Raw genomic sequence first — 14,913 nt, 5'->3', positions numbered from 1 at the left:
AGCTACTGTAGTTACATCTATTTAACTTGAGAACATCTCAAAAATATGATCAGAATACTCTTGGAATCATTAAAACCCAGGATTGAATCAAATCCTTGTATATCTCATAAACGAACTGGCAAACCAATGTGTCCTGGCTCTTCTTTTGTTTGTCCTGCAACTTCTCACCTCATAAATGACCAAGTGGGTACTAGCTGATTATCAGAAGAGGAAATTTGCAGCACTGAAGGTGCAAGAAGAAAGGGAGTGCTGAACCCCTTCTGAACACCCCTCAAGTTCCTCCCTCCTGGGGATCTTTCTGACACAGAATATGCAACAGGACAGATCAGCAAGCTAGCATTAGTACAACTAATGATCTAATATCCAAAAAGCTCACCCCCAAAATCTTGCCATTTAAACCAAATAGTACGGGGGGGGGGGGGAGGTTACTCACTGTAGACAACCCTCATTTTTTTCTATCTGAGCTTGGCAACTTGGACAGCGTTTGGAAATGAGTTTGGCTAGGTGCTTGCTTTGGGCTTCCACAGTCATCCCTTCATAGAAGCCACCATCATCCATCCATTGGGACATGTGGCTGCAGCTGGCAGGATAGTGAGCCTGCAAGAGATACAGAGCCTGAACTGCATGAAAAGCAAAAACCCACAGTAATGGTCTTGTAAAGGAAACAGCAAGTTCCTCCTCCAATCCTTATCTTATCCTTACCTCAGGGAAATTGCAGTTGAAGCAGGAAATCCAAGAGCACTTTGAGCAGGCTTCTCCACAACCAAGTCCTTCCTTGCAAAGGATTTGGTCACAGCCCTGAGGGTTGGTGCACCATGTGAGGTTTGAACAGCATTCAACATAACCTCTCAAAAGTGCTTTCTCATACTGCAGAGAGCAAACACAGAAATGGGTTTTGGGGTTCTCAAGCAAAATGTCACTACTAACTCTAATCTTGCAACAAGCTTGGAAAAATTTTGAGACTTATTATGAAAGGCTGAGCAAAAAAACATATGGAGACCAACAACAAAGCAGGTAAAACAATGAAAGATACAAACAAAACAAGCAACATAACAAAGTGCAATTAAATTATTAAATCATTTGAGGTATTTATATTTTTAACTGTCTGGTTAAATAATTTTTTTAAATATAAACACACAGCTTCATTTATATACCGCTTCACACCGGACTAGCCGTGTCTAAGTGGTTTACAACTGTAAGCTAATTGCCCCCAACATTCTGGGTACTCATTTAGGGACCTCAGAAGGATGCAAGCCTGAGTCGAGCTTGAGCCCTTTTGCTGGTATTGAACTCTCAACCTTATGGTCTTGACTGAGTGGCTGCAGTACAGGCATTTAACCACTGTGCCACCAGGGCATTATATTTTAATGTTGTATTTGGGGGGGGGGGGGTTAAACAAAGAAAGATTCACCTTGCCATCTAGAATATAGCAAGATGGGGCAAGGCAGACTATCCTGGGAAGGGCATTCTATAACTGACATGCCCTCTCTTTAGAAAAGTTTTAAGTCCTAATTTCTTAACCAAATGTTTTCAAGGAAATAAAGAATAACTGCAGCATACAAAATCTGAAATTCTGAAAGTCTAGTAAAAATAAAGGCAACTTTACACATAACTGAAGGGTGTGTTGGTTTGTTTATTAGATGAAATTAAACATGTAGTATAAATAGTTGGATGAACTCATTAACCCCCGAAGCTACAAGGCCTGTATCAAAAAACTAGAAACATCTGTTACATGAGAATATGATTTTAATACTAAAAATGTTAATTGCTACTAAACAGAAATTACAATAGATTCTGTTGATATGCTTGACAAAATGTGACAAACAACCATATCCTGCATCTGGACACTAAACTAAATGACTCTTGGTGTTCGTTTCAATTCTACAATTCTGTGATTCTGTATCAGTGAAACTTATGGCCAAATTGCATGGTATCCAACAAGGAAAGGTTATTTCATGCAATATGGAGATATTTGGAAGATAGTGAATCTGTCAACATAATTTAAACCAGGGGTCCAGGGACCAATTTTCAGCTCACTAAAGGCTGGCCTAGCTTTAAAAGAACAAAAACAGAGATGACTAGAAGCCCATTTCTAGTAGATATTGTGACTTCTTTTAAAGATACTTCTAAGAGTAGCAATTAGTTTCTCTTCTGCAATTCCTTCTGATAGCATCGTAACTAGTGCTTCTCTTGCTAAGATTCCAAGGCTTGGCTTTTGGTTCAAAAGACAGAAGCGCTGCTCTTGATTTTAAAAATAAATAAATTAAAAAATTTTAATACCAGAGAAGAGCAGTGATGGCAAACCTATGGCATGTGTGCCAGAGGCGGCACTCAGATCCCTTTCTGTGGGCACACATGCTGTCACTCTAGCACAGAATTTGCCAGAGTTTATTACTAGAAAGCCAGAGGGACGTGGCACTTTGCAACAAATAAGTGGGATCTGGGCACTCAGTCTGTAAAAGGTTCACCATCACTGGCTTAGGTTAATAAAACAGTGGGACTTAAGAAGCCTACTTGGTATATTTATCAGTAGCTTATCTGTCTATCATAATTCCAATCACAATGCAGTATCATTTTGAGATGTGTATCTGTTAACCTATAATACTAAGGATGTTGTATGTCATGAATGTTAATCAGATTACTGGATGAAAATACAAAAATTGGTGAACAAAGAAACAAGATGTTATGCAAAATGGACATAGTAAGGATGTCTTAAAGTTGGTTAATAACTTGGTTAATAGGAGATTTAACATACATGGAAAAAATAGAATTAAGAGCATAATCTACTAATGGCAGACATATTCTATGGCGGTGAAAGGTATTCTTTTGTAAGGACAAATCTGGTTCTTAAAAAATCACCTTCAGTGATTCAGTGGGTTAAGTCTACACATTAAAGTTATTGTGCCTACCTTGGCGATGACCTCCTTGGAAGAAATAATAGAACGGATAAAATCAGTAGTGGGTTGTGCAGGGCAATCAGATATAGGACATATGCAATTCAAAATCAGGTTTTGTTCAATCCGAGTTGCCAAGTATTCATTCCAGCAGGACTAATGGAAAAAAGGAAAGAAAAAGTGGGGAGAGAAAAAGAAATGGGTTGCTCAGTTCGAAATAGCTGCAGACAATTACACCATGAGCAGCAAGAAATCATTTGCTAAATCTTACAAATAAATTTCATGGGTGGCGGTAGGGGAAGATTGACAACAATATTTCAGCATAGATTTGAATGTGAACATAGTAATTTGAATCCCAAAGCAAACTGGGTGAACATAGAATGAAAAGAATTGCCTCATTCTGTCCTAGGGCAAATACTCTTCAACACAGCAGAGGTATAGGATGAGGGTATACAAGGTTCAGCAGTACTACATGCGAAAGGACTTTGAGATTATTGTCAATCATAAATTGAACATGAACCATTGGTGTGATGTGCAGCAATTAAGGCAAATGCTATTTTAGCCTGGCTTAATAGAAACACAGTTTCCAAGTTGAGGGAAGAAACAGTCCCATTATATTTCAGTTCTGGGTGACTCATTTAGAGAAGGAAACAGACACGTTGGAGCAGTTTCAGAGAAAGGCACTAGGGATTATAAGAGAACAAAATATATGAAGAAAGGTCGAAAGAGCTGGGCTTGTTCAGCTGGTGAAGAGAAGACTGAGAAGTGACATGATTGCACTCATTAAATAGCTCAAGGGTCATCACAGAAAGATAGGCGCAGGTTTGTTTTCTGCCGTCTCAAAGGGTGAGACTGTGCCTCCTCTTTCCAGGCCTTCAAATGCCTCCAGAGAGGCAGCTGAAGGCCTGGGAAGGCATGGGGTGGGTGGGTGCATGTGTCTGTTCCTCCTCCTTCCCGGCACACCTGTTCCTCTTCTTCACCCACCTCCCACCCCCCGGGACCTTCAGCTATCTCTGGAGAGGCAGCTGAAGGCCCAGGAGGGCAGGGGAAAGAAGTCTCACCCCAAAAGCCCCCCAAGTCCCATCTCCAGCATCAGGTGACACTCAGTCTAGAGTTATGGATCTGTACCTTCTCTGTATTCAATACCCAAGAGCACCATGTTACAATATGATTGTATTTAATGGGACTTGAGCATCCATAGATTTTGGTATCCATGGGGGATCCTGGAACCAAATCTCAATGGATACCATCAGTCCACTGTACATAGAATCATAGAATCGTAAAGTTGGAAGAGACCACAAGGGCCATTCAGTCCAACCCCTGGCATGCAGGAACTCTCAATCAAAGCATCTCCAATCTTTCAGGGATGCTTTGATTGAGAGTTCATGCATGCCAGGGGGTTGGACTGGATGGCCCTTGTGGTCTCTTCCAACTCTACGATTCTATGATTCTATGTACAGTTGACTGTTGGTATCCATTGGGATTTGGTTCCAGGACCCCCATGGATACCAAAATCCATAGATGCTCAAGTCCCATTAAATACAATGATATTGTAAAATACTGCTCTTTATTTAAAATGGTATAATCAAGGTTAGATTTTTGGAATGGACAGGTTGCTCACCTGTAACTGTGTTTCTTCGAGTGGTCATCTGCAAATTCACACAAATGGGTTATTCTGTGCCTGCGCAGCAATGCTCGGAAACTTCTGGAATCTCTGGGCAGAACCAAGGACTATTCTGCAACTTTTTTGGGCGGGTAACTCCGCCATCCCTATAAGAGGCCCCTAGCGGCCGCTCCCCTCAGTTCCGAATGAGCCGCCACAGCTAGACGGCAACGTCAGCAAATAAGAAGCGGGACACTGAGAGGGAGGGTGGGCGGGATTTGTGTGGAATTCGCAGATGACCCTCGAAGAAACACAGTTACAGGGTGAGCAACCTGTCCTTCTTCTTCGGGGCTCGGCGAATCACACAAATGGGTTAATGGCAAGCGTAAGTCAAAGGAAGAGGGAGTGTCCAAGCATTGTAACAACCAATTTTATTAACACCAAAAACTGTATAACCAAAAGGAGTGTGTGTGTATTCGTGTAAACCAGAGATCAACACCGCCCCCCAAAGGCTGCGCCTTGTCTATCCTGGAATCCAGCCTGGTAATGTCTAATGAATGTTAAAGGCTGGGACAAGTAGCAGCCTGGCAGACACCCTAGGGGAATCCCCAACAAGAAGCAGAGGATGCAGCTACCCCCGAGTTGCATGGGCTCGAACCCGTTCCGGAGCGGGGACACAAGCAAGCTCATAAAGAGATGGTAGTGTGTTGGACCCACTAGAAAACCTCTGTGAGGAGACGGGCATCCCCTTTTAGTCTCGAATAGCAGAGCAGAGCTGTTTGAAAGCCTCGAGCCAGGTAGAAGCCAGAGCCTTCTAACGTCTAAGGAATGAATGCGACGCTCTCGTCTGTGGTCAGGTTCGGAGCCAAAGTCGGAAGATAATGTCCTGGTTTAAAATGAAAGGCTGACACCACCTTAGGTAAGAAGGTGATAATCCGAGGACAAACTTTGTCTTGTGGAAGCGGAGGTAGGGCTGGCAGCCCGCAGGGCACATAGTCCCCCCCGACGAGCAGATGTTATAGCCACCAAGAAGGCAGTTTTCCATGTAAGCAGTCTGAGATCCGTGGTGGCCATGGGCTGCGAAGGGTTAGATGTGAGCTTAGAAGCACCAAGTCCAATCTCCAAGCCGGCTAGGGGACAAACAAGGTGGGTTGTAAGTTATTGGAATCCCCGCAGAAATTTTTTAAAGGGGATTCCTAAACAGAGACGGCTTATCACCAAAACTATAGGAGAGGAAATAGCAGACAAATAGCCCTTGATAGAGCTGAGGGCTAGTCCAAATTAGTCAAGAACTTAAGAAAGTCCGAGAATCGTCGAGCCTGACACTGAGATGGTGTCATGTTTCGTCATCAAGGAAGGCTAAAAATTTGTCCATTTGTGTAGTAAGCTCTTGCGTGGATGGTTTTCGAGCTGCCAATATGACCGCTCGATTCAGATGCAGAGAAGTCAAACTGTATCCCCACGCTGCCAAGGGAGAGACTCCATGTCAGGATGGAGGATCAGCCCGTTGTGGAGAGAAGGAGGTCGGGACTGGTACCACCGGAGATAGCGTCCCTTGGAGAAACGTAGAAGGGGGGCGAACCAAGGTTTCTTACCACCATGGGGTGATCAGGATGATTCTGCCTGGTCCGTCATGATTTTTGACAATACCCTCGTTAACAGAGGAAAGGGAGGGAAGGCGTAAAGCAATCCCTGACTCCAGCGGAGTTGAAAGGCGTCTCCCTCGGAACTGGGCGCTCGATCCATCCGAAACAAAACGCCGGGACTTGAGCATTTTGAGGGGATGCAAAAGAGTCCAGCATCGGTATGGCTGGAAGAGCCATGAGAAACAACCCAGCCGTCACCTCTGGAGGGAGTCTCCATTCGTGACAAGTGCTTGGGAGATCTGATGAGCTGATCCGCCTGTCATTCTGGTCGCCTGGCAGTGAGCATTGCAGGAGGAGTGTGGGCAATGCACCAATCCCAGATGTTGAGGAGTGTGATGTCCAAGGGCAACAAAAGGCCTGAGGGCCTTTTCTACGCAAGCATTTCCAGGGTTTATGTGGAGTGAAGCCTCTGCCACTGACCATCTGTCTTTGATGGAGAGATCCATGACATGAGCGCCCAGCCACAGCAGACGCATCCGTCGTGAGGTGACTTCTGGCTGTGGGGAACGAATCGCATGCCACGCAGACGTTGTCGGATTCGAGCCACCAAAGCAAGGATCTCTGAACCTTCTCTGGGATGGTGAGCAGCTTCCTTGGAGAGTCGTGTACGGGATCGAACACGGACAGGACCACGACTGAAGAGGTCTGAAGCGCAGTCTGGCCCAGGGGTGACAAAGGTTGTAGAAGCCAGGTGACCCATGGCCACTGGACCGCATGGGCCGCGACCTTCTCCGGGAAAGGCAATCCCTAAAGAGGAGACAAGGCGCTGTGCCTGGAAAGGGGAAGGAAGTCTTTCATCTCCCTGGAGTCTAGCCGTCCCAATAAAGTCAGTCTCCTTGTGGGTTGGAGGTGAGACTTTTGAGAGTTGACTTGAAGGCCGAGTGCATCCAGCAGGACAGCGCGAATCGAACATCCCGCAGCAGCGAGTTGCGGGATGGAGCGGTGAACAGCCAATCGTCCAGGTAGGGAAAGACGGTACCTTTCTGAGTAGGTATGCCACGACTGGGCCATACACTTCGTGAAGACCCTCGGGGCCGTGGAAAGGCCAAAGCAAACCTGTACTGAAAGTGTCGGTCCCGATGGCAAAGGCGGCACAGCGATGACTCTCTCTGATGGAATATGAAAGTAAGCGTCCTTTAAATCTAAAGTGGCGAACCAGGAGTCCTTCTGTAACAATGGTAAAATAGAAGCAAGAGTTACCATTCTGAAGTTGTAAACAATGTAGGAATTCAACTGGCGCAAGTCCAGGATAGGTCTAAGTCAGAGTCCCTCTTCGGGACGGTAAATATCTGAAGAAGCAGTATCTGGCCCGAGTCGGATCCACGGTTCGATAGCGCCTTTGTCTAGGAGGGAGCGCACTTGTCGAGAAGGGTGTCCGAGGGTAGGGTGGAATAAAGGCTCGGTGGGGGAACTCTAAAAATCAAGGCATAACCTCTCGCGACGATATCAAAACCAAAGTCGGGCGTAATTGACGCCAGATGTTAAGAAGGGCTCCAATCTACAGAAAAGGAAGGGGCGAAGTGCCGCTGGAAGACTTCAAAACCTTCGCTTGTCTTTACCGTCTTTTCTCTTGTAGCCATGCTGGTATCTAGGCTGAGATGACTGGCGCCGGTCCAGCTGGGCTGACGGGATTGCGACGGACGATTCTGGGGGCGCCTGTCCGGGGCATGGTATTGACCAGGGGTAGGCAACCTTTTTGAGTTGGGGGCCAGTTGCTGTCCCTCAGACGACTGGGGGGGCTGAGCCGGGTGGAGCTTTCCACCCTCCAGTGGAGCCACATGCCAGGGGTGAGCTTCCACCATCTGGGGTGGAGCCACACACTGGGGTGTGAGCTTCCACCGAAGCATCATCATCATCATCCCCACCACCCACCTATCATTGTTACAGTAGACCTTTGTTACAGCACTTTGGAAAGTCACACTGTCTCACCTTCATAAATAATAAAAATATGAAATGAAATAAAAAGCATAATAAAAATACTGTAATGAAATAAAAAAAACAAAATAAGTGTTATATAATTAAAAATTAATGGAAAAACCCAAGGCAGACCTGAAATGACTCACCTTTCGCACCACCTCCTCCCCGCTTTTCTCCTCCTCCTCTCCTCCCCTCTTTCTCACGGAGGGCATTTTTATGTTTATTTGTTTTATTTATTTAAACCGCATTCCAAATAGATCAAGCGGTGGTCCGTACAAGAAATTATAATAACAGTACAAAGAAAATCTCAATTAGAATACACTGTATCTTCAGGCCGCCCCCTGATGACGTTGGGCCGCCTGTTCTCTCCCTCAGAACTGCCGAAAGATGACATGTATGAGGGGGCACTCTGTCTTCAGGCCAGCCCCTGATGACGCTGGGCCGCCTGTCCTCTCAACAGCCGAAAGAGGACAGTTATGGAGGGAGGGCACTCTGTCTCAGGCCAGCCCTGATGACCTGGCCGGCTGCTCTTCTCCCGCAACACGAAAGAGGACAGTTATGGAGGGAGGCACTCTGTCTTCAGCCAGCCCCTGATGACTGGGGCCAGCCTGTTCTCCTCCCTCAACGGCCGAAAGATGACAGTTAGGGAGGAGGGCACTCTGTCTTCAGGCCAGCCCCTGATGACGCTGGGCCGGCCTGCTCTCTCCCTCAGTTTTGCAGAAAAAACACCCAGCAAGTAGTAATAAAATAATACTAAATAAGTTACAAGCAAGGTAAATTACTAAAATGCAATTGAAAAAAACGCAGCAAGCATGCACACAGTTTCACAACCCAGAAAAGCACAAGTTGGTGAGAGAGCATTTGTAGAAAAACACCCAGGGCAAGTAGTAGTATAAGTAGTAATAATATAATAATAATAATACTAATAAAGTTACAAGCAAGAAATTACTAAAAATGCAATTGAAAATAAACTGCACAAGCATGGCACAAGTTTAACACCAGAAAATGCCACAATTGTGTGAGAGAGCATTTTGTTGCATAAAGAACACCCAGCTAACCACCCCGCGACCCCCAATGAACCAACCTCTCGCCTTGCTGTGGCTGCAGCTGCTGCTCTGGCTCCCTTTCTCCCTCGCTCTGTACTCCTTCCTTCTGCCTCCTCCTCCTTTCCCTGCTCTTAGGGAGGAGGAGGAGGAGGGCGGAGGGCAAGGTGGAGCCTGCTGCAGCCCCTGGAGCCCTGTTGGAGTGCTCCAGGGGCTGCACCGGGACTACTAGATGGACGCCGCCATTTTGTTTTTCAAAATGACGGCCGAAGTCTCGTGTGACCTTTGCCATCCTGAGGTCACGTGAGACTTCAGCCGCCATTTTGAAAAACAAAATGGCGGCCGGAGAGGCACGAAAACAGGGGAAATCGGCGGTAGGACTGCGCAGGGGCCGGTGGAAATGCCTTGGCGGGCCGGATCTGGCCCGCGGGCCGCAGGTTGCCGACCCCTGGTATTGACGGTCGTGCTGCTGGAACCGTTGCTGGGACTGAGGGTACCAGGGGTGCTGACTGTCATACCTCATCCTGGGGGATTTGGCAGAAGAGGACATCCCATGTTTCCGTGCCGCTGTTTTCATTCGATAACGGAAACTTAACTTTTCATCAGTGTCCTTATTAAAAAGGCCTGAGTTATCAAAGGGCATGTCCTCTATCACAGACCTGGCCTGAGGGGTCAAGTCCAAAGAACGTAACCAGCCATGTCGTCTCAGGGCTATCGAGCCCGACAGGATCTTGGAGGCACAGTCCGTAGAATGCCTGGCCGAAATGATCTGCTGGCCTCCGATCAGGTGGACCTCGTTACGCAGGGCTGTCATAGTCCGTTTCTTGTTGTCGGGGAGCTCACTTATGATGGGATCCATCTTTTCCATGAGGAGCTGTACGTAAGCCCCCATGCAGGCCGCATAATTGGCGATCTTTATGTCCAAGGCGGCAGACGCATAAAATTTCTTTGCCAGGCTGTCAATCTTTTTTCCTTCCTTGTCTACAGGAGAAGATGCCTGGCGGGGAGTGAAAGATGTTTGCAACCCCTCCACGATAGCCGAATTGGGCTTGGGGTGGTTAAAGAGCCATGAGGGTCCCGATGGAGTGACCCTATAAAGGTTCTCGATCTTCCTTGAAGTGGAAGAAATGGTAGCTGGAGTATCCCAAGACCTTTTGGCAATCTTGTCCAGGGATGGGAGGAAGGTCAGGGATGGAGGAGCAGGAGCACAGCCATGGATCCGTCTCTCCACCAGGTTGAGGACATCGTCCTCTGGATGGGAAACCTCCAGTTTCAGCGCGTCCGCCATACGGATGACTCTATCCGAAAAGGATCCAACGTTGTCAGAAGGGGACGGTGCGTCCGGCACCCCAAAAGCAAGAGACTGGTCATCCTTGGGAAACGGAGACGGCGAACGAGACCGTGAGCGGGAGCAAGACTGAGCTCTCGAAGGTGACCTGCTCGGCTGCCGGGTAGGTGGGGAGGGTTCCCTCTCAGAGGATGGTCGTCTCACAAAGATGTCATCCAGCCTGTGAGTGGTGTCTTGGCGCAGTGGGGAACGCAGCCTTGTCCTGGTCGGGCCTGGGAGCCGTCTTCGCAGATGAGAGGCATCAACAGGCAGGAGGTACTGACCCGACTGGTGGTCATATACCAGATCTGGGTAAGTATCAAAGAGGTCTTTGTCGAGGGGGTCTCGATCGTCTAGATCCCAGTCGAGAGCCTCGTCTGCCTCTGTGCCCAGAGCAGCCCTATCTCTACGAGGTGGAGATCGGGGTCGGCGCGGGGGAGGCCGGGGTCGGCGAGAGGGTGAACGAGACGTCTGCCGAGGCCTCAGTGTGTGGGGAGAGGCCGGAGGATCCGAGTCAGTGATCTCACCCTCAGATTCAGAGCTTGGGTCCAGCGTGACTATCTGGAGACTCTTGTCCGGGATGGAAAGGATCGTCGGCTCCAGCGGTGGCGGGACCGAAGTTGAAACGGGCCTCGGAGTCGGAGTGGCCATCACCCTACGGTCCGGAGGGGGAACAGAGACTGTGCTCGGTGGTCCTTTGCGCCGGGTCTTCGGTGCTGGCAAAGCCGACCTAGTCCGCCTGAACCCCTCATCCTCCTTGGAGGCTTTTTGCTTGTCAGCAAGCCTCCTGTCTCCATCCTCCCTGGAGGATTTTTGCTTGTCGCCATGTCTCCTCTTTAGGGTCTTGGCTTTGTCCGGCTTGTCCGCATGGGAGGCAGACGAAGAGGCCTGGGTAGCCGGCTCTCCCGAAGAGGTTGTGGGCTGGAAGGCCTTTTCGTAAAGGGAGGCCTTCAACTTTTGGTCCCGATTCTTCAGGGCCTGGGATGTCATGGCCTTGCAATGGGTGCAAGCGCCCGGAATATGTGCCTCCCCCAAGGAAAGGACACACTTGTCGTGGCCGTCCAAAATGGGAATCTTAACCCCACACTTGGAGCACCTCTTGAAGGATGCCATAGGGGTCTAGAAGGTCGGAAGGGGAGAGCACAAGCGTAGTCGTTACCGGTCCGAGTTAATCCGTACAGTGTCGTCTAAACAGTAGGAAAGCCCGTTGGAGTGGTCAGTAAGAGAGCCGATGGTCAAGAGTCCAGAGATTCAATCCGTGAAGTGCTATCCAAAGCTGAGAAGTTCCTCGAGCTGCTTGCGCGGCGGAATGAAGGAACTGAGGGAGAGCGGGCCGCTAGGGGCCTTATATAGGGATGGGCGGAGTTACCGCCAAAAAGTTGCAGAAAGTTACTTTGCATTCTGCCCAGAGATTCCAGAAGTTTCCGAGCATTCCTGCACAGGCGCAGAATAACCCATTTGTGTGATTCGCAGAGACCACGAAGAAGAATCATATATTTTAAAAAATATTTTCAAGCTGTGGATGGTGGACTCTGTGCATAAGGAATCCATGGATATAGGGGGCTGACTACTTTTGTTTCAAGATGTAGCAATAATTAGGACAGAAAAAACAAGCTATGTCAAACTGGGAATTTCTGGATGTAACAGTGTATGTAATATACACTCAAATGCCAACAAATACAATAGCATAGCAAAATGGTGTCCTTTATGTAAAATGGCAAAATCAAAGTTTGCTTTTTGAAATTTATTTATATATATTTTAATATTTGCAAGCTATAGATGGCTGAATCCATGGATAAAGAATCCATGGATGCAGAGAGCCAACTGTATTTATGATTAAGGCACTATTGTGACCATCAGAAATCCCCCCCCCCGGGTTAACAGCTACTTTAACAGCCAGAAGCTGCATTGAACATGGGAAATGTGTTGAGCGAGTGACTGGGGTGCAGGAGGATGACATTTCCAGACCTTTCCCTCCAGCGACTGAGGCTGTAACAATCAGAAGCAAGACATCTATCATAATTCTTTGTTGTAGCCTTGCTTGGTGGTGGGAGGAGGCTGAAAACATCATTCTCTGGCATCCCAATTGCCACAGAACAGACTTTCATTGCTCCATGCAGCTGCTGACTGTAAATAATAATAATAATAATAATAATAATAATAATAATAATTTGTTTTATTTATATACCGCTATTCCAAAGATCATAGCGGTGAACAGCAAGTAAGCTAATTAGCAAGTAAGCTAATTTGCCCCCAACAGTCTGGGTACTCATTTTAGCGACCTCAGAAGGATGCAAGCCTGAGTCGAGCTTGGGCCCTTTTGCTGGTCTTGAACTCGCAACCTTGTGGTTTCAAGTGAATGGCTGCAGTACAGGCATTTACCCACTGCGCCACCAGGTAGGTTTAGGACAGATCAGGCAAGGAGACAGTTTTAAAACTGGATTTTAATGCCCCTTTCAATTTATCTTTCCCACATCCAAAAAGAAAAAGACTCCCCATAAAGAAGGGAGCAGGTACTCACCAGCCCATTACAACCACAACTGTCTCACCAGATGCCCCACCTTTGTTACATGCCCCTATGTTTTACCCTCAACGTATCCATGAGTTGTAGAAAAATCCATAATTTTGCCACCAAAACTTGCCCTTGACTTATACATAAGGTGATTTATGCACAAGCAGATACAGTAGAAATAGCTGGAAACTGAGGGTCTATAAGCAATTACATTCAAAAATTGGTTAAATAAAGACTGCTGTACCAATTATTGCCTGTACAAACAACAATCATAATGACAATTTCATTAAAATTCAGCATCTCTTTATTTCATATGTATATCGTGTGTCATCCTCCTGTGGTCCTTTGGAAGTCTACATAAAGTTCTGGTCAAGTGTTTTATAAACACTTTCCTCATTTAAAGTTTGATGATACAGTAATGCTTTTATTAGCACTTCTGTTTTTTTCACCTATTGCAAAAGATTTGGTACAATAAACGTTTGTTAAAAAATTAAAAGAAGTTAATCCTCACCTTACAGCAGTAGTGCATGCAACAGAGAACAGGTGGATTGTCTGCTTGACTCAACTGATTCAAACAGACTGGACAGTGGGTGACAGGACTTGAGGGTGGTTGAGGGTTTCGCACTTGCAGCCCTGATGAAAACAGCAGCTGCTCTGAATCTTCTGTGTAGCGCTGAATCAGAACATCCACATTCCATTTACAGTGTATAAGCAAGTGCTGGGCTATATCAGCAGTCAAGGTTAGAGTGTCTGCAACCCTCTCTACTGTTTGGTTCATCAACACCTCAACTTCTTCTTGGTTCATGGTGCGCCCCATGGGCAACAGCACTGTCTCCATCAACACCTGTTCAGTACCAAGCCCAAAGGTGTCCAACCTGACAATAGGAAAGGTGTTATTAACAGCATGTGGGTAGGATCTCGCTTTGGCTATTGTTCACCATATCTTGAAGTAACATAATGGATAGGTTTCTGATTCTGAGCCTGTCTTTTTGTCTCCAAAAATGGAGAGCACTCATTTACTACGCATCCTGGTAAATAACAGTAGGTGCAAACTGATACTTTACACTTAACTCTTCTTCACTAGGTATCAAAACACCAATTCAAATGCTAATCTAGATGCAGTTCTAAAAGCGGGGGGGGGGGGGGGATTTCTTCCTTTTAGTTTGTTCCTTCACTTTGCCCTATTTTCTTCTTCTTCTTTTTTTAAATCAAGCCTAATGAAGAGTTCTGGACAACTCAAAACCGTATATTTTTATGGCATTTTGCTTGATCCTCACAAAGCTTTTATCCAACTCTCTTATAAACATAAAATAAAATCCTACCTGAAAGGAGAGAATTTATTGCTTGTGTTTGTCCCAGGAGGGGTATTTTTCTTCTGACCATCAGTGTTCTGAAAGATGAGCTGAGCTTGACCTCTGTGAGGTGTGGTGGGCTCTGCAGAGATGTACTCCAGGAGTTGTGGGCTGTCTTCCTGGCGTCGGATATAGCCCTGGCTGAGCAGATGCAAGATGCAGGACAAGACATCAGTGCTGCTGCAGCAAAAGCTCAAGAACTTTAGAGCTGACCCTGACTCCCACTTCTGACAGGCATCAATAACCTGAGAGAAGCAAAAAAGAAAAAGAGAAAGAAAGAAAGAAAGAAAGAAAGAAAGAATTAGTTTCTGTTCTGGGTACCAGCTTGACTCAGCACAACTATGGATCATTGCTCTACATACTTTAAAGACCAAGTTGTCAATGTGTATCTCTTTCTCCTCTTTCAAGATCTGGATGAGGAGGCAGGAGATGATGTTCCTCTTCCTTTCCAGAGCACTGCCCTCATTTTCTTCCACATTCAGGTATGTTTGCTTGGGCAAGAGCCACAAACGCTGGCCAGACAACTGTGCCAATATCCTTTCATTCAGTTTCAAGACAGCTGGAATCAAAGGAAATGTAACTTCAGAGCAGCAAAGGAACTGCAGCCTTCCTGAATTCA

General features: G+C 46.6%; 1 protein-coding gene across 1 annotated transcript in view; it reads right to left on the bottom strand.

Annotated features, from left to right (window-relative positions):
* The window catches only part of LOC121927769 (cullin-9-like), a 109,609-nt gene that overhangs the window by 9,365 nt on the left and 85,331 nt on the right, over positions 1–14,913 (bottom strand). Inside the window, exons 29-34 of the mRNA XM_042461638.1 lie at positions 14,657–14,853; positions 14,265–14,539; positions 13,454–13,817; positions 2,910–3,050; positions 703–867; positions 434–597 (exon numbers count right to left, since the gene is read on the bottom strand). Of these exons, the coding sequence (XP_042317572.1) occupies positions 434–597; positions 703–867; positions 2,910–3,050; positions 13,454–13,817; positions 14,265–14,539; positions 14,657–14,853 (1,306 nt within the window). The remainder of the gene's footprint in view (positions 1–433; positions 598–702; positions 868–2,909; positions 3,051–13,453; positions 13,818–14,264; positions 14,540–14,656; positions 14,854–14,913) is intronic.

The sequence above is a fragment of the Sceloporus undulatus genome, chromosome 1 (genome assembly GCF_019175285.1).
Source record: "Sceloporus undulatus isolate JIND9_A2432 ecotype Alabama chromosome 1, SceUnd_v1.1, whole genome shotgun sequence".
NCBI classification, from domain to species: domain Eukaryota; kingdom Metazoa; phylum Chordata; class Lepidosauria; order Squamata; family Phrynosomatidae; genus Sceloporus; species Sceloporus undulatus.
The sequence above is the reverse complement of the archived record's forward strand: the minus strand, read 5'-3'. Positions and strand labels throughout refer to the sequence as shown.